This window comes from Trachypithecus francoisi, unplaced genomic scaffold, assembly GCF_009764315.1.
Source record: "Trachypithecus francoisi isolate TF-2019V2 unplaced genomic scaffold, Tfra_2.0 Lachesis_group6, whole genome shotgun sequence".
NCBI classification, from domain to species: domain Eukaryota; kingdom Metazoa; phylum Chordata; class Mammalia; order Primates; family Cercopithecidae; genus Trachypithecus; species Trachypithecus francoisi.
This window is the reverse complement of record NW_022681471.1, coordinates 72,060,243-72,085,940: the sequence shown is the minus strand read 5'-3', so window position 1 is coordinate 72,085,940 and position 25,698 is coordinate 72,060,243. Positions and strand designations below refer to the sequence as shown.

The 25,698-nt window shown below is 50.9% G+C and overlaps 1 protein-coding gene across 1 annotated transcript; it reads left to right on the top strand.

The window, feature by feature from the left end:
- Positions 1-1,673: 1,673 nt before the first annotated feature.
- Positions 1,674-25,580, top strand: MED12 (mediator complex subunit 12). The gene is given in 47 exon segments (XM_033201386.1): positions 1,674-1,997; positions 2,517-2,621; positions 2,831-3,016; positions 3,153-3,309; positions 4,146-4,327; positions 4,502-4,532; positions 4,535-4,611; positions 4,736-4,990; positions 5,372-5,518; positions 5,678-5,777; positions 5,907-6,043; positions 6,261-6,392; positions 6,759-6,885; positions 7,299-7,528; positions 7,900-7,980; positions 8,111-8,281; positions 8,486-8,630; positions 8,797-8,847; positions 9,181-9,304; positions 9,490-9,628; positions 10,073-10,236; positions 10,439-10,570; positions 10,995-11,222; positions 11,398-11,542; positions 11,700-11,820; positions 12,216-12,317; positions 12,418-12,531; positions 12,781-12,956; positions 13,135-13,314; positions 14,644-14,715; positions 15,173-15,306; positions 15,473-15,634; positions 15,732-15,756; positions 16,001-16,111; positions 16,276-16,365; positions 17,204-17,313; positions 17,560-17,695; positions 17,933-18,094; positions 19,451-19,825; positions 20,047-20,197; positions 20,355-20,551; positions 20,725-20,802; positions 20,896-21,113; positions 23,749-23,977; positions 24,353-24,496; positions 25,014-25,095; positions 25,305-25,580. Coding segments are annotated over 47 exon segments (6,558 nt in total). The 5' UTR covers positions 1,674-1,898; the 3' UTR covers positions 25,349-25,580.
- The last annotated feature ends 118 nt before the right edge of the window (positions 25,581-25,698 follow it).

The following is a 25,698-nucleotide window of genomic DNA, read 5'->3' as shown; positions in this document are numbered from 1 at the left end:
TAATCCCAGCACTTTGGGAGACCGAGGTGGGCGGATCACTTGAGGTCACGTGTTCGAGACCAGCCTTGCCAACATGGAGAAACCCCGTCTCTACTAAAAATACAAAAATTAGCCAGGCGTGATGGCGTGAGCCTGTAATCCCAGTTACTGGGGAGGCTGAGGCAGGAGAATCACTTGAACCTGGGAGGCGGAGGTTGCAGTGAGCCAAGATCATGCCACTGCACTCCAGCCTGGGCAACAAGAGCGAAACAATAAATAAATAAAAGCAATAAATAAAATAATAAAGAAATAAAACAAAATAAACAAAAATAAAAATATCCTTCAGAGTTAGTTCAAATGTTACCTCAGCCTCCCGAGCAGCTGGCATTGCAGGCGCCCACTACCACACCAGCTAATTTTTGTATTTTTAGTAGAGATGGGGTTTCACGACGTTGGCCAGGCTGGTCTTGAACTCCTGACCTCAAGTGATCCGCCCGCCTTGGCCTCCCAAAGTGCTGGAATTACAGACGTTAGCCATCGCTCCCGCCTTGAATTACTTTTTCTTTCCATTGTGATTCAATAGCATTTTATTTTTGTTACTGGTGTTATTTTTGTTTATTGTTATTTGCTACTTTTGTTATAGCACAATGGCTGTCTTTTCTCTAAAAGGCAATACAAGGCCGGCACAGTGGCGCACGCCTGTAGTCCCGCCTACAGGGAGGCTGAGGCAGGAGGATCGCTGGAGTCCAGGAGGTTGAGGCTGCAGTGAGCCGTGATCGCGCCACTGCACTCCAGCCTGGGCGACAGAGGGAGAACCTGCCTCAAAATAAATAAACAGATAGCAATACGACAATAGGACATTGGCTCTGGAATTGAGAATCTTAGTGCCAGCTCAGTTACTCAGTAGCTGTATAATACTGGGTAAGTGAATTTTCACACTTTGAAAACCAGCTTCCTCATCTGCAAAATCGAGCCAATAATAATCCCTAACTCATGAGGCTGTGAGCAGATTAAAGGAGATAGTGTCTGAAAAGCATCTGACACAGTAGGTGCCTCTTTCGCTAGACCAAGGGTTCTTAACCTGGAGTTCATGGACCCTTAGGGGATACATGGATGAGCTTCAGGGGATCTAAGAATCTAAAGTAACATTTTGCATGTCAATATATGCATATTATTATTATTTCTGGGAAGAAGGTCCATAGCTTTCATCAGCACCTTTAAGAGTTTGTGAATCAAAAAAGTCAGTCCGCGGTACCCTTGGGCAGAAAAAACAAACAAAAAAAGGTTAGACAACTCGATGGTAGACCTTGAGGGATTAGAGCCAGCCTTTCAGGGTTTAATAGGTTCTTTCTCATGCATACGTAGTTTCAAATGTTCCCAATAGCCCCTTGAAGGAGGTGTTAGCGCACCTATTTTTCAGATGCCGGAACTAAGAAACGAACTGATTTGTAATAGACGGAGTTCCTAACCAAGGCAAATATTATTGAAGACTTTTCTAGGCCAAAACCGAGCTAGGCTGTGGGAACCGAATTCCAGTCAGAACTCAGCACCACAGAGGCCTCCCTCTTCCCTGGTTTGCATCCCCAGCTCACTCTGCGCCTCCGGAACGTTTCATAGATTTTTGCTGAGTGAAATCAACTTACCACCGCCGCCGCCGAAAAACTCCCGGGGCACAGAGCTCCGCCCCCATCGGGCCAGGCCCCACCCCCTCTGCGGTCGGTATTGTCCGATGGTTCCCGGCGTCCCTCGGCTTCCCTCGGTAGTTTCCGGCAATGGTCGAGAGTTTCTAACGTGCCCCCTTGTTGTCTCTCGGCCGCCGTCCTCTCAACCACCGCCCCCCTTTTCGGCTCCCTCTCCCCTTCCCGTTCCCCCAGTGAGCCTGGCCCTGCTGGCGCCTCAGGCGCTACGGGCTGGGCAAGATGGCGGCCTTCGGGATCTTGAGCTACGAACACCGGCCCCTGAAGCGGCCGCGGCTGGGGCCTCCCGATGTTTACCCTCAGGACCCCAAACAGAAGGAGGTGCGTTCGAAAATCGGGGCTCTGGAGGGGCTGGGGGTACGCAGTCAGCCTAGGAGGAGGCATTGACGGCTGGGAATGGGGAGCGGGGCGGTTGGGTGAGAGCGAAAGTCCCGAAAGGGGGAAGAGTAAAGTGGGTTGGCGTGGGAGGGCAGGACGAGGCGCGGTGGGGGGGTTCCAAGGTATGAATAGGGGGTGGTGTAGGGGCCGCACCAGAAGCGCCCTCCGCCACACACATCTCAGAAAGTTGTCTGAGACAGCTTGGTGGGGTACGGCTGCTCGGATGTTCGCAAGAGAAGAGTGATGTTTGAGGGCGCCCTGGGTGACTGGGATCCTAGTGACCATGGGGGTGAGGGTGGGGTCCAAGTGAATGTAAGGGCCTAGCTTTAAGTAACGATCTGTTCTACACGGAACCCTCCTCCTGCCCTTTCACCTTGTTCCTTCGCTTCTCCTGCCCTACTCTCCCACCCCCTCCCCCTCCCCCTAAGGAAAAAACAACTAAACGCTGCTTTCCTGCCTCAGGATGAACTGACGGCCTTGAATGTAAAACAAGGTTTCAATAACCAGCCTGCTGTCTCTGGGGATGAACATGGCAGTGCCAAGAACGTCAGCTTCAATCCTGCCAAGGTGAGACAACTCTGCCAGGCTGAAGGAAAAGGCTGGAAGAATCTGAGGAGCAAAGGCCCTGGGTAGGGAAGACTTATAGGGACAACCTAAGTGGCTGAGTTTGCCTTCATGACCTAATGCTATCTCATTGGCATTTGCCCAGCAAAAGGCAGGCCACCTGTCTGCCCCTTCTTCCCACCCTGAGGTACAGTTTTCTTCCCTCAGATCAGTTCCACTTCAGCAGCATTATTGCAGAGAAGTTACGTTGTAATACCCTCCCTGACACTGGTCGCAGGAAGCCCCAAGTGAACCAGAAGGACAACTTCTGGCTGGTGACTGCACGATCCCAGAGTGCCATTAATACTTGGTTCACTGACTTGGCTGGCACCAAGCCACTCACGCAACTAGCCAAAAAGGTAAGGTACTGTTTCCTGTCCTTCAGGCCAAGGAGGGAGCATGGGGTACCAAGTACCCTCCTATTCCCATATTAAGCTACATGGGTGTCAGCTCATGGGGATCATAGAGACCTCACTATTTGCAATGTCCATCCAGGTCCCCATTTTCAGTAAGAAGGAAGAAGTGTTTGGGTACTTAGCCAAATACACAGTGCCTGTGATGCGGGCTGCCTGGCTCATTAAGATGACCTGTGCCTACTATGCAGCAATCTCTGAGACCAAGGTTAAGAAGAGACATGTTGACCCTTTCATGGGTGAGTAACTCCTAACACCAGGTGTACTGCTGATGGCTTCAAGGAGGGATAGAGACACCCTTGCAACCATCCTCCTTCTTAATCTAGATTCCTTGTTTCTGCTTGTTTCTTGCATTTGCTTGATCAGTAAACACTGAGAAATTTGAGTGTCTACTGTGCGCATATACTGGGCTACAAAGACGTCCAGTGCATAATCTCTGCCCCTAGGATACTAGTAGTCTAACAGGGCTGCTAAGGTATATGTACAAATAACATAATTAAATACAGAAAGTGGTGAACGGCAAGCTAGGAGCAGAAGGTTCTTTGAGTGGACAAAAGATTACTTTCTTATGGGGATACCCGGAAAGGCTTTAGGAAGGTGGGATTTGACTAGAGACAAAGGATGAACTGAATTTACAAATATGGTAGGTGATGGGGGATGGGAGTAAGGTATTCTAAGTAGAAGGATAGTCTTTGTGTGTGTGTGTGTGTGTGTGTGTGTGTGTGTGTGAGACAGAGTCTTGCTCTGTCACCCAGACTAGATAGAGTGCAGTGGCAGGATCTTGGCTCACTGCAACCTCCACCTCCCGGATTCAAGTGATTATCCTGTCTCAGCCTCCCGAGTAGCTGGGATTACAGGTGCCCACCACTGCGCCTGGCTAATTTTTGTATTTTTAGTAGAGACGGGGTTTCACCATCTTGGCCAGGCTGGTCTCGAGCTCCTGACCTCGTGATCTACCCGCCTCAGCCTCCCAAAGTGCTGGGATTACAGGCGTGAGCCACTGCACCCGGCCAGTAGAAGGAAATTCTAAGCAGAAGGATAGTATCAAATAGCCCTTTTTCCCTGTTTCCTCCAGAATGGACTCAGATCATCACCAAGTACTTATGGGAGCAGTTACAGAAGATGGCTGAATACTACCGGCCAGGGCCTGCAGGAAGTGGGGGCTGTGGTTCCACGATAGGGCCCTTGCCCCATGATGTAGAGGTGGCAATCCGGCAGTGGGATTACACCGAGAAGCTGGCCATGTTCATGTTTCAGGTAGGGAGTAGGGCATGCTGTGTGGGGCATTGGGTTGAGCCTGAACTTGTACTCTGCCAGTAGAGAACAGAATCTGCTTACCACCTTGCCCCAGTTGTGGTTCTCTTCATCTTTTCATTTACTTTATCTGCTTCATCTCTAATAGTACCCCCTTCCCTCCCCTGGTACCCATAGGATGGAATGCTGGACAGACATGAGTTCCTGACCGGGTGCTTGAGTGTTTTGAGAAGATCCGCCCTGGAGAGGATGAATTGCTTAAACTGCTCCTGCCCCTGCTTCTACGAGTAAGGCTTGGAATTTTGGTGGTAGTGGGGCAGGGGGAGTCTAAGAAGGATTTAAGGAAGAATAAAACGTCAGAGCAGGGTCCCCTGGAGAGAACTAGGGGCTCTGATGGTCATGTCTTCACAGTACTCTGGCGAATTTGTTCAGTCTGCGTACCTGTCCCGCCGCCTTGCCTACTTTTGTACACGGAGACTGGCCCTGCAGCTAGATGGTGTGAGCAGTCACTCATCTCATGTTATATCTGCTCAGTCAACAAGCTCGCTACCCACCACCCCTGCTCCTCAGCCCCCAACTAGCAGCACCCCCTCGACTCCCTTTAGTGACCTGCTTATGTGCCCTCAGCACCGGCCCCTGGTTTTTGGCCTCAGCTGTATCCTACAGGTAGGTACTAGGCGGCCCAAGGAAGCATTGAGAGATAACCTGAGAAGAATCGGGTGCCCATCCCAGAGAATAGGGGTAATTCCAAATTGGATGTGGGAGTAGGTGCTGAGTACTTGCTTGGAGGTTGTTGTTTCTTGTTAATGGGGTGTTAGTCCCCTTTGGGGGTTTTGACCAGCCTCTCTCTCCCTTCCAGGCTAAATAGTAGGCCCAGAGCCTTTTAGGAAAGTGAGTGAAGGGAGGGAATCAGGGGTGGAGTGATGCCTATCTTGGGGGCCCAGTCAGAATAACTTTGGATCTGGAATCTATGGGTTTGGTCTTAGAATGGGATTCCAGGGGGGTAGCCATGTGAACGAGTTGGACTTAGCTGTTTCTATCTGGCAGACCATCCTCCTGTGTTGTCCTAGTGCCTTGGTTTGGCACTACTCACTGACTGATAGCAGAATTAAGACCGGCTCACCACTTGACCACTTGCCTATTGCCCCCTCCAACCTGCCCATGCCAGAGGGTAACAGTGCCTTCACTCAGCAGGTATGTCTGACCACTACCTGGTACTCTCAGATTGGGCTATGAGGCTAAAGTACTCTCTCAGAAATAGTGATTTGGAGTCTGGTACTATTCTTCTAGCCTGGGGCTCTGGCCTTTTGTATGCCTTGGTACATCCTTATAGCCTTCCTTTTTATATTGCAGGTCCGTGCAAAGTTGCGGGAGATCGAGCAGCAGATCAAGGAGCGGGGACAGGCAGTTGAAGTTCGCTGGTCTTTCGATAAATGCCAGGAAGCTACTGCAGGTATGTGTCAGAGAACAGATAATAGGAAGTATGTTTGAGGAAAGGATGAAGATAGTAAGGACATGTAGATCTGAGAGCCAGAATACACTGGCCTCTGGTTCAGTCCCCTTTACCACTTTTCCTCCTTAGGCTTCACCATTGGACGGGTGCTTCATACTTTGGAAGTGCTGGACAGCCATAGTTTTGAGCGCTCTGACTTCAGCAACTCTCTTGACTCACTTTGTAACCGAATCTTTGGATTGGGGCCTAGCAAGGATGGGCATGAGGTAAGTGAAAAGGGGAATAGAAGGAGCAAAAAACTGCAAGAGCAGTAATATATCTGAGGGGAAGTCATGGTGAGGCATTGAAAGCAGAGCATATCTGCAGAAATGATCTTACTGGGCCCAGAATGTTTTATGATGGAGCACAGTCTTTAGGAAATTGGAACTCATTTCTTTGTCCCCACCCCTACCTTACTCCTCCCTCTCTTCCTTTGGTCTCCAGATCTCCTCAGATGATGATGCTGTGGTGTCATTGCTATGTGAATGGGCTGTCAGCTGCAAGCGTTCTGGTCGGCATCGTGCTATGGTGGTAGCCAAGCTCCTGGAGAAGAGACAGGCGGAGATTGAGGCTGAGGTTAGAGGGCAGAGATAAGAGAACGAGATTGGCCAATGGGAAGGAATTTACTGGGGTTGGAGACCAAGAGATGGAGGTGGTGGAGGGACCAGAGTTGAAGGTGTGAGAACAGAGTAAAGAAGTGGAAGAGAACCTAAAGGCAAAGTAACGGACATGAGGTGAAAGTAGAGAGAGTGGATTGTTATCAGAGTTAGAGATAGCATCAAGGCTTCAGTTGGGAGGTGGTAAAGAAAATGGAGGTCAGCAGGGGAATGAAAGAGAAAAGCATGGGGTAGAGGTCAAGCAGGTAGTAGTTTAAGGCCTACACATTGAGGAGTGAAGAAGCAGGTAAAAGTCAGTTCTACAATTTGTTCTGTCATCTTGCAGCGTTGTGGAGAATCAGAAGCCGCAGATGAGAAGGGTTCCATCGCCTCTGGCTCCCTTTCTGCTCCTAGTGCTCCCATTTTCCAGGATGTCCTCCTGCAGTTTCTGGATACACAGGCTCCCATGCTGAGTACGGACCCCTACCACTCTCTAGTTGCGTCTGCCTAGACTCAGTTACCCGCCACTGTCATCAAAAAGTATATTTCTCTCTTGGGCTCTATGCAGAATGACTTTTAGATGTAGTTCTAGTGATCCTCTTTTAACTGATCATCTTACAGTCAAAGTAGAGAAATACAGAGAAGGATTAAAACAAGAGCTTGTGATTGAAGCATTTTCACTGTGTAAATCGCCACAAAGATGTTACATTCCTTTCTGAGATGGTGTGTGGGGCAGCATGTGGGGTAACCAACCACACTTTGTCCCTCGACAGTTTCTGGGATTTTTATTTTATCACTCTTATTATTGCCTTAGGTGTGTCCCTCTCTCTTTTGGCCCACCTTTTTGTGTTCTCCTAACTCATGTTTCCTCATTCCCTTCCTCCAGCGGACCCCCGAAGTGAGAGTGAGCGGGTGGAATTCTTTAACTTAGTACTGCTGTTCTGTGAACTGATTCGACATGATGTTTTCTCCCACAACATGTATACTTGCACTCTCATCTCCCGAGGGGACCTTGCCTTTGGAGCCCCTGGTCCCCGGCCTCCCTCTCCCTTTGATGATCCTGCCGATGACCCAGAGCACAAGGAGGCTGAAGGCAGCAGCAGCAGCAAGCTGGAGGTGAGTGGGCTTTTCCTTGCCCTAGATCGTTTCTTCTGACATTTCTATCTTCATGGCTCCCAGAGGCCTCTAAGAGCCTCTTTTGCCTGGGGCGGGGGGTAGTATTTTCTTAGCACTTGGTGATTGTCCAAGCACTATCACATCGATTGTTTCATTGGTTCCTCCCATCAGCCTTGCGAGGTACTCTTATCCCCATTTTCAAGCTGAAGGAAACAGAGGCCTATACTGGTTAAGTGATTGGATGACTTGACTCCAGATCCTGTGCTTTCCACAATCTGGTCTTCTCTCTCCAATTCCCCCGTGAAGTTTTCTAGATGGTGGGAGCCGCTCCCTAGGGCTAAAACAACTTTGCTTATGTCCTATGCCCTCAGGATCCAGGGCTTTCAGAATCTATGGATATTGACCCAAGTTCCAGTGTGCTCTTTGAGGACATGGAGAAGCCTGATTTCTCAGTAAGTTCAATCCTGAGCGTGGCAGAATCTGGCTCCTTTGATCTTCCCATTATTCCTGCTTTTGGCATTTCTTTATTCCCCCTCATCCCCTTCCATCTTCTCATGTTCTGCCTTCTCACCTTTCTCTCAGTTGTTCTCCCCTACTATGCCCTGTGAGGGGAAGGGCAGTCCATCCCCTGAGAAGCCAGATGTCGAGAAGGAGGTGAAGCCCCCACCCAAGGAGAAGATCGAAGGGACCCTTGGGGTTCTTTACGACCAGCCACGACACGTGCAGTATGCCACCCACTTTCCCATCCCCCAGGTACTGTTCCCCAGCACCTTGTGATGATCTGTTTTGAACCTAGATTGCTGTCCAAGAATTTGCTGAGGGGTTGGAGCTGTTCCTGAGGATGTGGGTTGGGAAAGGGAAGGGCTTTAGCATGTGGATGCTGAGGGGTGTGGAGCATGATTTCAAGAGGAGGGAAGGAGATCAGTGCTGGAGTCTGATGGTGCTGCTGGGATGCAGGAGGAGTCATGCAGCCATGAGTGCAACCAGCGGTTGGTCGTACTGTTTGGGGTGGGAAAGCAGCGAGATGATGCCCGCCATGCCATCAAGAAAATCACCAAGGATATCCTGAAGGTTCTGAACCGCAAGGGGACAGCAGAAACTGGTGGGTTTGAGGCTCCTTAAACAGATCTCCCCCAAAGAGTGCCCTAGTCAGTCTTCCCTTCCCCAGCATAGGGAACTCCCCAGTCATGTCCCAATGTCCTGTCTCTGGAGTCTCCTGAGAGCTCTAGTCCTTTTGAAACTTCCCCCCTCATTCCCCCCCTCTACAGACCAGCTTGCTCCTATTGTGCCTCTGAATCCTGGAGACCTGACATTCTTAGGTACCTCACAGTAAGCCCCATACTGCCCTCCCTCCCTCTCCCTTCCCTCCCTCAACCTAGCACCTCCCTGTACATATTCCTTTAAGGTCCACATAGTCTGTGGTCCTCTAAACCTTTGCTTCACTGTCCCCTTCCCTTCATTCCTCCCCCATCCCTTCCTGACCCTCCCTTCCCTGTTTCCCTCTTCCTTCCTTCCCTCCCTCTCTCCTTCCCTCTCTCCCTCCCTCCCTCCCTCCCTCCCTCCCATAGCCTTCTCTCCATACCCCACTCCCCACCCCTAGTCAACTAGTTATCTTCCCTATCTTGACTGGTCCCTTTCAACTGTCCCCTCAGGTGGGGAGGATGGGCAGAAGCGGCGACGCAACCGGCCTGAAGCCTTCCCCACTGCTGAAGATATCTTTGCTAAGTTCCAGCACCTTTCACATTATGACCAACACCAGGTCACGGCTCAGGTGTGGGCCTAAGCCCAGCCCCTTTCCCACATTCTGGCCTCCTCTCCTGTTTTCCTTTTCTTCCCTATCTTCTCCCCGCTAGGCAGGCTAAGCCTCCTGGTCTCATCCCCTTCCACTGTCATCCTTTCCTGCTTCCCTGGTTCTTTCCTCTCTCCACTCCCGTCTCACTCCCACTGCCCTTATCAGGTCTCCCGAATGTTCTGGAGCAGATCACGAGCTTTGCCCTTGGCATGTCATACCACTTGCCTCTGGTGCAGCATGTGCAGTTCATCTTCGACCTCATGGAATATTCACTCAGCATCAGTGGCCTCATCGACTTTGCCATTCAGGTGGGGAAGTTGGGGAGATGAGGGTGGAGGAAGGAGTTCGTGCCATATAGGGGCTATGGAGGGTCATAAGGACAGGGGTAAATGCTCCAGCCAGTTTCCCAGGCTATTTGAAGGGGCAGAAAGACTAGCACGGGGGGAGTGGAACATGAGCTGAGACTGCAGGAATAGAGACAAGTGCTCCCTGGGGAGGCCAAGAGGCAGATTAGAGCATTGGGCACAGACCATCCTCCACTGTGGAGTTCACAGAACTGTATCCTGGACACTGGTTAGAGGTGTTGTTGATAGACTAAAGGACCGTGGCATAGGGTAACGAGCCCTTCTATCCTGAGGTAGCTCCAGCAGGAAGGGGCTCAGGCCCAGCTTTGCCAGCGTCCCCACAGGAAGGTGGGTTCTATGTAACATGAGGGGCCTCTTTGCATTTCTCACCCCCGTTCACTCTGCTAGCTGCTGAATGAACTGAGTGTAGTTGAGGCTGAGCTGCTTCTCAAATCCTCGGATCTGGTGGGCAGCTACACTACTAGCCTGTGCCTGTGCATCGTGGCTGTCCTGCGGCACTATCATGCCTGCCTCATCCTCAACCAGGACCAGATGGCACAGGTCTTTGAGGGGTAAGCAGGACGTTGGAATAACTGAAACAAAGCTCTGGCGAATGCTGGTGGAAGTGGCCTGGGAAGAGCATGCACTTCCTCACACTCTGGGGAAGTGCCTGCCACTCAGATGGGAAAGGAATGGTATTTCCAGAGGCTTGAATCCCTTTGGAGGAGCCCGCATACCATCTGCTGACCCTCCCAACCTTGCTTCTTCATGCAGGCTGTGTGGCGTTGTGAAGCATGGGATGAACCGGTCCGATGGCTCCTCTGCAGAGCGCTGTATCCTTGCTTATCTCTATGATCTGTACACCTCCTGTAGCCATTTAAAGAACAAATTTGGGGAGCTCTTCAGGTAAGAGAGGTGGAAGGTAAGGGGTAGCAAGTGGGACCTACTCCCTTCTTCCCATAACCACCCAACTCAGGAGGAGAGCATGGCCTGGGACCCTGCTGCCTGTCTAGGGTCATTTGTGGACTGTGTCCTCCACATACTGTTGTATTACCAAGAGTGGGCCCTCTTCCTCAGCAGGCTTGCCCCCCACCTGTATCTGTGGGGCCCAAACTCTTCCCCCTCTTCCTCGCTGCCTTCAGAGGCCCCAGTTCCTTATTCCATGTGGTTCCTTTCCTGCCCAGTCCGTTTCGTCCCATCTCCCTTTTCTTGTCCCAAGATCCTGCATCCCTCACTTTCTCCTTTTTTTCTTTTCTCCCCTTTCCTGACCATCCCTCGACCTCAGCAGACCTTCTTCAACACTACTATCTCCTTTCCTCCATCCCTGCAGCGACTTTTGCTCAAAGGTGAAGAACACCATCTACTGCAACGTGGAGCCATCGGAATCAAATATGCGCTGGGCACCTGAGTTCATGATTGACACTCTAGAGAACCCTGCAGCTCACACCTTCACCTACACAGGGCTAGGCAAGAGTCTTAGTGAGAACCCTGCTAACCGCTACAGCTTTGTCTGCAATGCCCTCATGCACGTCTGTGTGGGGCACCATGATCCCGACAGGTATGGGGGGTACTGAGTGAGGAAGGGCACTATGCCCCCACCTGAGATAGGGAGGGCTGAGGTATCTGGGAGGTACTACAACCTTCATTATGTACTGGGGCAGAGATGAGAAGTTAATGGGTCTGAGGTTTTGTGGAGCAAGGTTTTTCCTGAGGGCATTTGTACTTTTCCCTAGGGTGAATGACATCGCAATCCTGTGTGCAGAGCTGACCGGCTATTGCAAGTCACTGAGTGCAGAATGGCTAGGAGTGCTTAAGGCCTTGTGCTGCTCCTCTAACAATGGCACTTGTGGTTTCAACGACCTCCTCTGCAATGTAGATGTGAGACTTGGGGTGGGGTCTTGCTAGTGGAGCAGTGACCAGGGCAGGGGGCTGGTCGTGATCCTCTGATCAGGGACAGAGTTCCGTAGAGTGGAGGCACACTGCTTTGAGTGGGCCTCCACTCTGAGTTGTGGTGTCTGTCTGTTTTTTCCTCCAGGTCAGTGACCTGTCTTTTCATGACTCGTTAGCTACTTTTGTTGCCATCCTCATCGCTCGGCAGTGTTTGCTCCTGGAAGATCTGATTCGCTGTGCTGCCATCCCTTCACTCCTTAATGCTGGTGAACTACCAATCTGTAACCCCTAGCATTTCTAGACCTCAAATTTCAATACACACTGGACGGCCATCCTCTCATTGTTCACTGTGGGAGACCTTGCTGCGGCTCCCTGGCCTTCCCCAGAAGGCCAGTCCTTTGGTATGCTGAAGGCTAGAAGGAACCTGTTTTTTAGCCCTGGATTTGCGGCCCTGACCTTTGCAATTTCTGACCCTTCAACTGCATAACAGTTCTCCGCTCTACCTCGCTTTCAATATTATCTTGCTTTTTCTCCTTTCACTTTACCTCATCTTCTCTCCCGTGCCCCTGCCGTACACTTGCATGCATGCAGGCATGCACACGTATGAACCCACATGCAGTTCCGCTTCATCCTTCCCAGATCTGTTTTGTCTTCCTTTTAGCTTGTAGTGAACAGGACTCTGAACCAGGGGCCCGGCTTACCTGCCGCATCCTCCTTCACCTTTTCAAGACACCGCAGCTCAATCCTTGCCAGTCTGATGGAAGTAAGTGACCCTGATCTGAACCAGCCAACAGTAGAAAGTGTGGTTCCCCTGCCTCCGTGGATTCTACTTTTGCTTCCCCTGACTTCATCGCCTTCCCCAGACAAGCCTACAGTAGGAATCCGCTCCTCCTGTGACCGCCACCTGCTGGCTGCCTCCCAGAACCGCATCGTGGATGGAGCTGTGTTTGCTGTTCTCAAGGCTGTGTTTGTACTTGGTACGGGGGTAGGAAGGGAGTGGTGCCAGAAGTGTGTATAGGGTGGAATGCCAGCTAAACTACAGGGACAGTCTTTCTCCCTTCTGAAGGTGGTCTCTCTGACCTTTGGGGAGGGGGGAGGGAGAGAAGTATATTTCTGTCCCATAGGGCAGGATTTGGGGTGTTTCTGCCTCTGTGGGCCCAGGGTGGGTCTCCACACAGTGTTCCAATCTCACTCCGCCCTCCCTATCTCCCACCCGTGAACCACAGGGGATGCGGAACTGAAAGGTTCAGGCTTCACTGTGACAGGAGGAACAGAAGAACTTCCAGAGGAGGAGGGAGGAGGTGGCAGTGGTGGTCGGAGGCAGGGTGGCCGCAACATCTCTGTGGAGACAGCCAGTCTGGATGTCTATGCCAAGTACGTGCTGCGCAGCATCTGCCAACAGGTCAGTCTCACCTTCCTCCCACACCTCCTAAATGCCTCTGTGTAATATAGTCCCGTTCCAGCCCATGATCACACCACCTCCCTACTATACATTGTGTTCCTTACCAACTCCAGTCCATCCTCCATATTCCTAACCCCCTCACTGGTTGCTCCCAGTCCCTGATTGTCAGCTTCCTCAGGAATGGGTAGGAGAACGTTGCCTCAAGTCGCTGTGTGAGGACAGCAATGACCTGCAAGACCCAGTGTTGAGTAGTGCCCAGGCGCAGCGCCTCATGCAGCTCATCTGCTACCCACATCGACTGCTGGACAATGAGGATGGGGAAAACCCCCAGCGGCAGCGCATAAAGCGCATTCTTCAGGTAGGCCAAGGCTGTGGGGGCCGCAGAGGAAGCAGTGGGCCCAATCTGGGGAGAAACAATAGGAACCTTGAGAAAAGGAGAGGGGGAGTTAAATAGAGAGGAAGACAAACAAGGATATAGTGGAGGAGAGAGGTAGCGAGAGAAACAGCTCCAGCATGGGCTGAGGAGTAAGTCCTATATGGTCTAGACTCCAGTGTAAGAGTATTAGGTGAGGGCATAGCTATCTGGAATGAATCTAGCTTATCAATGGGAAGCATAGCATCTGGGAGGCCTAGGCGTGGGCCTTGTATATTTGGCATTTTGGCCATGGCTCAGAACTGAATAGTAGTAGCTACTACTTGCTGAGCATGTGTTTTGTGCCAGGTACTGTGCTAGGTACTCCGCACACATTTCCTCATTTAATCTTTATGACCCTATGAAGTAGATGAGCCTCCCTGTTTGACCGATGAGGAAACTGAGGCTTGAAGAGGTTAAGTAACTTGTCTAAGGTCACATAGCTGATAAGTTTAGAGTCAATATGTGAACGCAGACATGTCTGTGCACTTTCCACTTGACATTGCTTCACACCTTCAGATAACCAGAGAGTGGAAAAATAAAGCCGTTGAGGAAAAGCTAAGGAATAAAGTCTCTTCAGCCCAGAAGAGATAGTGTCGAAGAGAGATTAGCTAACAGTAGCCTTCTGGTCTCTACAGGACTTTGAGAGATTGTCTTATAAAGGTCCTGTCAGGGACTTTGAGCAGTTGGTCTAAAACGAGAGAAGCAGGCTTCAACTTTAACATCAAGGGTTTCAAGGTTAAGCATTAAGCAGAACTTTCTGATACGAAGGATGGGAAAGATGTGAAATCTTTCCTGAACATTTTTAAAAATTGGAAAGATTTTCAACTAGTTTGGACTATTTAAATGTAGTCTTTTTTTTTTTTTTTTTTGAGACGGAGTCTTGCTCTTGTCACCCAGGCTGGAGTGCAGTTGTGTGATCTCAACTCACTGCAACCCCTGCCTCCCAAGGTCAAGTGATTCTCCTGCCTCAGCCTCCTGAGTAACTGGGATTACAGGCGCCCACCACCACGCCTGGCTAATTTTTGTATTTTTAGTAGAGACGGAGTTTTGCCATGTTGGCCAGGCTGATCTCGAACTCCTAACCTCAGGTGATCCGCCTGCCTCAGCCTCCCTAAATGTAGTCTTTCTTAAAGATGGAGACATAGAGGTCCCTTTCAGACCTCCAGGAGTCTGTGATTCAATGTTGCAGGAGAACAGGAATTGGCCTCAGATTGGTGGGTAGCTGGGGGTAATACGATGATGACTAGCCTGGGTGTGGGGCCTCTATCACAGAACTTGGACCAGTGGACCATGCGCCAGTCTTCCTTGGAGTTGCAGCTCATGATCAAGCAGACCCCTAACAATGTGAGTAGTGCCTGGACCCTCCCTTTCCTGTGTTCACGTTCAGCTCCATGTGTCAGGGAGGCGGTCCACCACAGAAGAACCTACATCCTACCCTTGGGCTCTTGAGCTGAGAGATAAGAGGGGATGGGAAAATGGTGAACAAGTGGAGCTGCTGATAAGGGAAATGGGTTGAGAGTGTTGGAGCTCTGAGCTGTGGGGAAGCTTGGTGGTGGTGGTGGTGGAGCCTGTTTATCTGGCCATAGATGTAAGGAGGAGGTATATAAAGGAGAAGACAATGAGGAATCGGAGAAATACGGAGGTACTAGAGGACATGATTCCCAAAAGAGTTAGGTTCCTATCTCCCCATCAACCTCCGCCAGTGCTGTCCTTCTCCCTCATCTCCCATCTCTTCTACCATCTGCTTTCCTTCACCCTTAGCTACCTATTTTAGCACTTCTGTGCCTTTCATCCTCCCCAGGAGATGAACTCCCTCTTGGAGAACATTGCCAAGGCCACAATCGAGGTTTTCCAACAGTCAGCAGAGACAGGGTCATCTTCTGGAAGTACTGCAAGCAACATGCCCAGCAGCAGCAAGACCAAGCCTGTGCTCAGGTCGGATAGAAACATGTTAGGACCCATCCCCTTAGGAATTTCTCTGCTGGTAGCATGAGCGATGTCAGATGCGTGGAGATGCCAGCATGTCCATCAGGGAAAGGAGAGGATGGATTGTTCCAACGTTGCCTGGCTCCCCTGTGACCCTGTGTCCTCTGTTCTCCAGCTCTCTAGAGCGCTCTGGTGTATGGCTGGTGGCCCCCCTCATTGCTAAACTGCCCACCTCAGTCCAGGGACATGTGTTAAAGGCTGCTGGGGAGGAATTGGAGAAGGGTCAGCACCTGGGTTCCTCTTCACGCAAAGAACGTGATCGACAAAAGCAGAAGAGGTAAAGGGGCTTAGGGAGTGGACAAGATTGAGGGGTAGAAAGGAGAAGAGGCAGGCCTGGGGAAGAATAAAATTGGGGCTAAGGAGAAGCATCATAGGAAAGTGGAAAATCAGAGGATAAGAGTGGGCATGGCTGAGCAAGAGGCTAGGTCTTAAGAGCATAGAGTCTGGAGAATGAGGTTGGAAGTTGACTCCCAACCCACAGTCTCCCTTTTCTCCTCCTCTCCTCTCCTCTCCTCTCCTCTCCCCTCCTCTCCCCTCCTCTCCCCTCCTGTTCCCTCCCCTCCCCTCCCCTCCCGTCTCCTCCCCTCCCCTCCCCTCCCCTCCCCTCCCCTCCCCTCTCATCTCTTCTTTCTCTTGTCTCTAGCATGTCCTGTTGAGCCAGCAGCCCTTCTTATCACTGGTGCTAACATGTCTGAAAGGGCAGGATGAACAACGCGAGGGACTCCTTACCTCCCTCTACAGCCAGGTGCACCAGGTACAGATCTCTGGGCCATGAGGTGGGCAGGAGGGCAGGGAAGGATGCACCTAAGGGTTACTCTGTACTTGGAAACTTCAGTACTTTCTGATAAACATATTGGCTACTGTGAGATGGAAACACGAAGATCCCTGAACTGCATATTTTATTTGTTTCTCTTCTAGATTGTGAATAATTGGCGAGATGACCAGTACTTAGATGATTGCAAACCAAAGCAGCTTATGCATGAGGCACTCAAACTGCGGCTCAACCTGGTGAGAAGGCCAGCTGGGGAGAAGAAGGAAGACGGTAGGGCTGGAAATGCAGAGTGCAAAAGCCTCAGGTTGGGAGAATGGGGGTAAGGATAGAGGCCCCAGGTTATTCTGAGTCTTGAAGTTGTTGTTTTTTTTTCTTTTTTTTTTTGGAGTCGGAGTCTCGCTCTGTCCCCAAGCTGGAGTGCAGTGGCACCATCTCAGCTCACTGCAACTCCACCTCCTGAGTTCAAGTGATTCTCAAGCCTCAACTTCCTGAGTAGCTGGGATTACAGGCGTGCGCCACCACACCTGGCTAATTTTTGTATTTTTCATGCAGATGGGGTTTCACCATGCTGGCCAGGCTGGTCTTGAACTCCTGACCTCAAATGATCCGTCCGTCTTGGCCTCCCAAAGTGCTGAGATTATAGGCATGAGCCACCGTGCCCGGCCTGAGTCTTGAAGTATTAACCCTGTTCTCTGAAAGGATGCAGGGACTGAAAGTGGTTAAGGGGGCTGTATCACTGTGGTCATGGTCCAATAGATTATGTACCCTGGATCCTTGCAGGGACTCTGCCTCAGTATTCTAGATTCTGACTGGGCCCTAGAAGTACTGGAAACCCACTGTGGAATGTTGAATGGAATCCTGGAAATCATTCAGTCCAACTCCCATCACTTTCTGAGTATGGAAACAGAGGCCCAGAGATGTCAAGAATTTCCTCATTGTCTTGAGATCATGTAGCAAATCATAGGTTCAACTCAAGCATGAACTCGGGCGTCCCAACTCAGATTTGAACTAAGCTTTCCTTAAACTCTGGCCTTGTCCCTGAGCCATCTGACTGACTTGTTGTGGCCCTGGCAGGTTGGGGGCATGTTTGACACAGTGCAGCGCAGCACCCAGCAGACCACGGAGTGGGCCATGCTCCTCCTGGAGATCATCATCAGCGGCACTGTCGACATGCAGTCCAACAAGTAAAGCATCCCCACCTGCTCCCTGCAGTTTCATACCCAAGAGGTTCCCCCTACTCCCACGTCAGTTGCACCCACTGAGATTGGTGTGGCTGTTACTGTGGACTCCATGGCCCTGGGCTCCCCATATGGTTTTGGTGCCCTCGGGATGACATATTAAGCACCTCTCCCTGTTTGTGTCCTCTGCTGAGGCCTTTTTCTATCTTCACCTCTTTCTTCTCTGGTTTTCTCTCTGGCTTCCTGTCTCAGTGAGCTCTTCACTACTGTGTTGGACATGCTGAGCGTGCTCATCAATGGGACATTGGCTGCAGACATGTCTAGCATCTCCCAAGGTAGCATGGAGGAAAACAAGCGTGCATACATGAACCTGGCAAAGAAGCTACAGGTGAGCAGAGGAGGCAGGGACAAGGTTTGCGGGTACCGGAATCTGCTGTCCAGCCTCAGGAACTTGCTTCTGGCTTGAGCCCTCTACCTTTCCTTCTCACGTCTATCTTTTCTTTGTTACTCATGCCATGAGCATTTACTGAGTGGGGGGTCTTCTCTGTGCCAAGTTCTGTGCTGTCCCCTGAGACTTCCCATCCCTGTTTTCTGTATCTCTTGTCCCATCTTCCTGTGCCTGCAGAAGGAGTTGGGGGAACGCCAGTCAGACAGTCTGGAAAAGGTTCGCCAGCTGCTGCCACTGCCCAAGCAGACCCGAGACGTCATCACGTGTGAGCCACAGGGCTCCCTTATTGATACCAAGGGCAACAAGATTGCTGGCTTCGATTCCATCTTCAAGAAGGAGGCATGTTCCATTGTCTGCCCATGTCCCTTGCCTTTTTTCTCCTTTGGGCAAGAACTTTCCCTGCATCAGCTTTGTAGCTCCAACAGACTCATCAGATTCAGGAGCCCATCCAGTCTCTGCCAGTGAACACCATCTCTGGGGTTTTCAGCAAATCACTTAACTTTCCTTACATTTCATCTCCATCTCTGGAGTCCCAGCCTCTTTCCTTCACCCTGCCCTCACCTTTTAACATACCACCCATTTCTCAATACCCTACCCTCCTCTTTCCTCTGCTCCACCTGCCTCATGTCCTACCCCACCCATCTATCTGGCCGACAGCCTGTATCTCTTTTATTTCTGTGTTTCTCTCCCTACACCCACCCATCTCGGCACAGTTTTATCTTTTCCCTCTCTGTCAGTTGCAGTATTTGTTGAGTAACCATAATTATTGTGTATAGTTTAAAACCCAAAGTCTAACTCCTTCATATATACATTCTCTTCATCTGTCTTCCTAGTCCATCTGTCTCTTTTCCTCTGTCTCTGTCTCTCTCCATGTCTGACTCGTTTGCCTTTCTTTGTCTCTCCACCTTTTTGTCTCTCTTCCTGTTTCTGTCTGTCTCTCTGACTCTGTCTTTCTCTGCCTGCCTAAAGGCAGAATCTCTCCCTGCCTTCCTCTCTCTCTTTCTCTGCCTTCCTTTCTCTGTCTCCCTCTGAATGTCAATCCCTCTCCCTCCCCACTTCCTCTCTGGCTTTCTCCCCAACCCCTTTCTCTCCCGGTCTCCGCTTCTCTCCCCACATGCCCGCCGCCCGCCCCGTTCATTCGTCTCCTCTCCTGGTCCCGGCTGGCTTCATCTTGCGCCTCCACACCTCTCCCTGTCCCCCACCCTTCCCTGTCTCCCCGCATAACTCTCTTCTGCATGTATGTGTGTATCCATGTCTGTCTGCTTCTTACCATCTCTCCTGAATCTACCTATGACTTTCTTTTTTTTTTTTTTTGAGACGGAGTCTTGCTCTGTCGCCCGGCTGGAGTGCAGTGGCCAGATCTCAGCTCACTGCAGCTCCGCCTCCCGGTTTACCGCCATTCTCCTGCCTCAGCCTCCCGAGTAGCTGGGACTACAGGCGCCCGCCACCTCGCCCGGCTAGTTTTTTGTAGTTTTTAGTAGAGACGGGTTTTCACCGTGTTAGCCAGGATGGTCTCGATCTCCTGACCCTCGTGATCCGCCCGTCTCGGCCTCCCAAAGTGCTGGGATTACAGGCTTGAGCCACCGAGCCTGGCCTATTCTACCTATGACTTTCTACCCACTCCTACAAGTGCTTGCGGTCTCTCTTGTGTTTTCTAAGTCCCAACAGCTTACTGTTTTTCATTTTCTGGAGCAGGGTCTACAGGTTTCCACCAAACAGAAGATCTCGCCCTGGGATCTTTTTGAGGGGTTGAAGCCGTCAGCACCGCTCTCTTGGGGCTGGTTTGGAACAGTCCGGGTGGACCGGCGAGTGGCTCGAGGAGAGGAGCAGCAGCGGTTGCTGCTCTACCACACACACCTGAGGCCCCGGCCCCGCGCCTATTACCTGGAGCCACTGCCACTGCCCCCAGAAGATGAGGAGCCCCCTGCTCCTACCCTGCTAGAGCCTGAGAAAAAGGCTCCAGAGCCCCCTAAAACTGACAAACCGGGGGCTGCTCCACCCAGTACTGAGGAACGCAAGAAGAAGTCCACCAAGGGCAAGAAACGCAGCCAGCCAGCTGCCAAGACAGAGGTGAGCGTCTCCCCCATGACAGTTCTCCCACAGCCTCTTACTTCATGACGCTCCAGTTTCTGGTTTGTGGGAGGGGTGGGGGCGCATAAGGAAGGGGTGCCATTAGAATCATAATAAAAATTAACCATGTACGAATCCAGCTCCTCTTTACCTCATTCTCCCCCAGCTCCCCGACCCCTCGGCTACAACCCACTCACCCTCTTCTTCTGTCACTCACACAGGACTATGGAATGGGCCCGGGTCGGAGCGGCCCTTATGGTGTGACAGTGCCTCCAGACCTCCTGCACCACCCAAACCCTGGTTCCATAACCCACCTTAATTACAGGCAAGGCTCCATAGGCCTGTACACCCAGAACCAGCCACTACCTGCAGGTGAGTGCCAGCCACTAGGAATGCTGGAGGGACCTAGGTGTATACTCCCCCTGCCCAAAGGATGGTGCCATTCCCCTGAGGAGCTATGGATGTCAAGGACACTGAGCAAGAGACAGAGGGATGAGGAGCCTAGAGGTCAGCCCACTCTCCTTTCCAGGTGGCCCTCGTGTGGACCCATACCGCCCTGTGCGCTTACCAATGCAGAAGCTGCCCACCCGACCGACTTACCCTGGAGTGCTCCCCACAACCATGACTGGCGTCATGGGCCTAGAACCCTCCTCTTATAAGACCTCTGTGTACCGGCAGCAGCAACCTGCGGTGCCCCAAGGACAGCGCCTTCGCCAACAGCTCCAGGCAAAGATAGTGAGAGAGGGCAGTAGGGAGGGCTGTCAGGGAGAGGGGCTTTTGAGGGTCACAGGACTGAGGAGACACGGGATCTTCACAAGGACACTCAGAGCAGGAGACACAAGAGATGAGATGGCAGCAAGCATTTCCTGAGTTTGAGTTGTTCTCTTCTCTCCCTTTAGCAGAGTCAGGGCATGTTGGGACAGTCATCTGTCCATCAGATGACTCCCAGCTCTTCCTACGGTTTGCAGACTTCCCAGGTAAGAGCCTGGGATTGTGAGACTCGGGGGATGAGGCAAGCTGCTTTGCATACTCTCAGCCCTGATTCCCTCTCTCTCTCTCTTTCCCTCCAGGGCTATACTCCTTATGTTTCTCATGTGGGATTGCAGCAACACACAGGCCCTGCAGGTACCATGGTGCCCCCCAGCTACTCCAGCCAGCCTTACCAGAGCACCCACCCTTCTACCAATCCTACTCTTGTAGATCCTACCCGCCACCTGCAACAGCGGCCCAGTGGCTATGTGCACCAGCAGGCCCCCACCTATGGACATGGACTGACCTCCACTCAAAGGTACCCAAAGTAGTGGTGAGCTAGGAAGAGATGCAGAGGTATAAGGGAGCATTTGACTTGGGAAAGCCCATGCCTGAAGGTGATGGGACTGGTCAGAACTTTTAGAGACATCAAGAATACTTATCTGGCCACATAGCCCATAACCACAGAAGTCTCGAGCTGGAAGGGACCCTGGAGACCAATAGTTTCATGTGTACTTCCTTAACAGTTCTTTGAGGCCCAGAGAGTGGAAATTGTTTATCTGACTCATGGAAAAATCTGGGCTGTGTGGTAGCTCACACTGGTAGTCCCAGCACTTGGGGGCCAAGGTGGGAAAATCAGTTGGGTCCAGAATTGGAGGCCAGCCTGGGCAACATAGGGAGATCCCATCTCTAAATATATACATATATATATATATATATATATATATATATATAATTTTTTTTTTTTTTTTTGAAACAGGTCTCACCTCCAGTTTCCCAGCTGGAGTGTCGTGGCACGATCATGGCTCACTGCAGCCTTGACCTCCCAGGCTCAGGTGATCCTCCTGCCTCAGCCTCCCAAGTAGCTGGAACTACAGGTACACACCACCACGCCCAGCTAATTTTTTGGATTTTTAGTTGAAATGGGGTTTCGCCATGTTGCCCAGGCTGGTCTTGAACTGAGCCACCACACCTGGCCAAAAAAAAAATTTTTAATTAGCCGGGCATGGTGGTGCTTGCCTGTAGTCCCAGCTACTCAGGAGGCTGAAGTGGGAGGATTGCTTGAGCCTGGAAGTTTGAGGCTGCAGTGAGCTGTAATCACACAATGAGCCAAGATTGCGCCACTGCACTGCAGTGGTGACAGAGTGAGACCCTGTCTCAAAAAAAAAAGAAAAAGAAAAAGAAAAAAAAATATCTGGAGTTCATAGATGAACTACATGATAAGGAGTCATAAAGCCGGTACCGGCTTTAAATACCAGTTGAATACTAGGATGGACTAATGATGAATCCTCCCACCATGGTTAATGTTAGTCAAGCCTTAGTTCAGGCCTTTTAACTATGTTTAGAGACTCCGAAGCTTGGGATTAAGAACACTGGGGAGTGGACTAACTGCCCATTGTGTGCCAGCACTATACCAGGACTGGGTGAGGTGAAGAAAGATAGCAAAAAAAACCCCAAAATACATAGTTCCTCACTACAAAGAATCTTTACTATAGCTGGGAGATGAGACTTACAGAAGAACATTGAGAGAACACTCTGAGCAAAGATATAATCAGGTATGCAGTTGTACGCTATGAGGTAAAATGCGGATTGAGAAAAAGTACGGGCTAATATCTGTGGCCTGACTCATCAGAGAATGTTTCATGAAGGAGTCAGACTTGAGTTGGCCTTTGAAGAATAGCTGTGATTGGGATTTGTGGAGAAGAGGAAAGGGCATTCCAGGTAGAGGATGTAACATGAACAAAGACATGGGGACAAGAATGAGGATGGTGTCTGGGGAGAAGGGCCTGGATGGAGTGTAAAATCTGTGCTGGGGAAGTCACTGGGGCTAGGCTAGGAGGGGGCAGGCTGCGAGATGGCCTTGAATGCTCAGCTGAAGAATTGAGACACAGTCCCAGAAAGGGTTCTTTTGATCAGAAGAGTGATAGGAGGAGTTGGGTATGTTGCAAGACTCCTTGGAATGAATGGATAGCATGTGTACTGGAAGGTGCAAGAAGAAGACTTCAGGCTGGGTGTGGTGGCTCATGCCTGTAATCCCAGGACTTTGGGAGGCCCAGGTGGGCAGATGACCTAAGGTCAGGAGTTTGAGACCAGCCTGGTCAACATGGTGAAATCCCGTCTCTACTAAAAATACAAAAATTATCTGGGTGTGGTGGTGGGCGCCTGTAATTCCAGCTACTCGGGAGGCTGAGGCAGGAGAATCGCTTGAACCTGAGAGGTGGAGGTTGCAGTGAGCTGAGATTGCATCATTGCACTCCCGCCTGGGCGACAGAGTGAGACTCCGTCTCAAAAATAAAAAAGAAGACTTGAGACAGGGAGCCTGGCCAGTAGACTCTTGCAGTGATATACAGGTGTAGCAGAACAACTTGAAATGTTATGGGGAACAACAACAGCAACAGCAAAAAACCTCAATGAGTGTTTATAGAATGCCTATCTTTTTTTTTTTTTTTTTTTTTTTTGAGATAGAGTCTCGCTCTGTCATCCAGGCTGGAGTTCAAGCAATTCTCCTGCCTCAGCCGCCCGAGTAGCTGGGATTACAGGCGCCCACTACCACACTCAGCTAATTTTTTTTGTATTTTTGCTAGAGACGGGGTTTCACCATGTTGGCCAGGCTGGTCTGGAACTCCTGACCTCAAGTGATCCACCCGCCTCAGCCTCCCAAAGTGCTAGGATTACAGGTGTGAGCCACTGTACCCAGCCCTATTTTTCATTTTTATAAGAGAAAAAATAGCTAATGCAGAATTGAAAAATTCCTAACCATTAAGGTTATGAGACACTAAAATAGAGTATCATCTTATGCAACTTATTCCCCAGACTGGAAGTCTGGTTAGTGACAAGAGGAATGAATGAAATAACCTGCTAACGTTTCTTTCAGGTCAGGGACCCAAAGTTTATACTGACCCCCTCTCCCCACCTCCCTCACGCCTTGACCTCTGGTCCTCTTGTCTTTGGAGGTTTTCACACCAGACACTGCAGCAGACACCCATGATAAGTACCATGACTCCAATGAGTGCCCAGGGCGTCCAGGCAGGCGTCCGCTCAACAGCCATCCTACCTGAGCAGCAACAGCAGCAGCAACAGCAGCAACAGCAGCAACAGCAGCAGCAGCAGCAGCAACAGCAACAGCAACAGCAGCAGCAGCAGTACCACATCCGGCAGCAGCAGCAGCAGCAAATCCTGCGGGTAAGGCACTAGGGAAATTGCATCTGGGACCTGGAGCCCGGGGAGGAGGAGAGGCACAAGTTCTTCCCACACAGTTACCAAGACTAAACAAGGCAGTGTATCAAAACACCTAGCAGAGCAGCTGGTTTCTAGTGGTGCTGGAGAAGTTAGTTTCCTGCCCTCCCCCTTTTTGTTTTCTGGGAATCATAGTAGGAGAGAGTTGGACATTGTCCACTGGGTACCCTAGATTTGGTTTCTTTCTGGGCAGCTGTCTAAAAAGGGAAGGCAGTAGACCCGAGCTCCCACCCTGCTTCCTCATCCCCTGCCTCAGCCCTCCAGTTCTGAGTCTTAGCTTCCTCCCTCTGCTCCTTCTGAAGTATCTTTATGTTCTTATAGCAGCAGCAGCAGCAGCAACAGCAGCAGCAGCAGCAGCAGCAGCAACAGCAGCAGCAGCAGCAGCAACAGCAACAGCAGCAACACCAGCAGCAACAGCAGCAACAGGCGGCTCCTCCCCAACCCCAGCCCCAGTCCCAGCCCCAGGTAGCTACTGGACTAGAGCCCCAGGCTCAGGGACAACTGCCCAGGTTGTGCATGCAGCCAGTGAACTGGGTTGGGGACAGTATGGAATAGGGTAGAGGTGGGAGGCAGGGCATGACACCCTAAAGAGGGATTGGGAGGCCAGGCGCGATGGCTCACGCCCATAATCCCAGCACTTTGGGAGGCCGAGGCGGGTGGATCACTTGAGGTCAGGAGTTTGAGACCAGCCTGGCAAAGATGGTGAAACCCTGTCTCTACTAAAAATACAGAGAGAAAAAAAAAAAAGCCAGCATGGTGGTGGGCACCTGTAATCCTAGCTACTTGGGAGGCTGAGGCAGAGAATTGCTTGAACTTGGGAGGCAGAGGTTGCAGTGAGCCGAGATCGCACCACTGCACTCCAGCCTGGGGGATGGAGCGTGACTCCGTCACAAAAACAAAAACAAAAACAAACGGATTGGGAAAGGAGGTTGAAGAAGGAGAAAAGTTGGACTTCAGTCTTCCACTTCCTATTTCCACCCAGTTCCAGCGCCAGGGGCTTCAGCAGACCCAGCAGCAGCAACAGACAGCAGCTTTGGTCCGGCAACTTCAACAACAGCTCTCCAGTAAGCCTGCCTGCCTTCCCAAGGAGAACCCATGGAATAAATTTAGGGGGCGGGGTGGGCCAAAGTAGCTGAAAAGATGGCTTCAGGCCCAGGTTATGAGAGGAGGCATTCCATTCCATCCCCTTCCCTTGATACCTGAACAGCTTTCCTCGTGCATACCCACACCCCTGCCTGGTCTTCCATCCCTGATAATCTCTGGTTTTTCACAGATACCCAGCCACAGCCCAGTACCAACATATTTGGACGCTACTGAGCCACCTGGAGGAACTGCTTGTGCACTGGATGTGGCCCCACCCTTTCCTCTTAATTCCCAATCCCGTTCCTGGGCTAGCACCAGTAGTGATTGGGGCCCTCCCTCAGGCTCCGTTTTTATAAGTTTTTAGTATTTTTGTTAATGTGAGGCATTGAGCTGTTGGATTTTGTATATTATTTATATAGAGACCCCAGAGCTGTTGCACCCAATACACAGAGCTTCTTTGCAAGGGAATGTGTGAGTTCTGCATGTCTGGGAAGGGTGGTCTCTTGGGAGAATGCTGGGGGCTGGATCAACAAGTCAGAGTCTTCATTCTATTCCAGTCATCTCCCCTGTTTACCTTACACTCT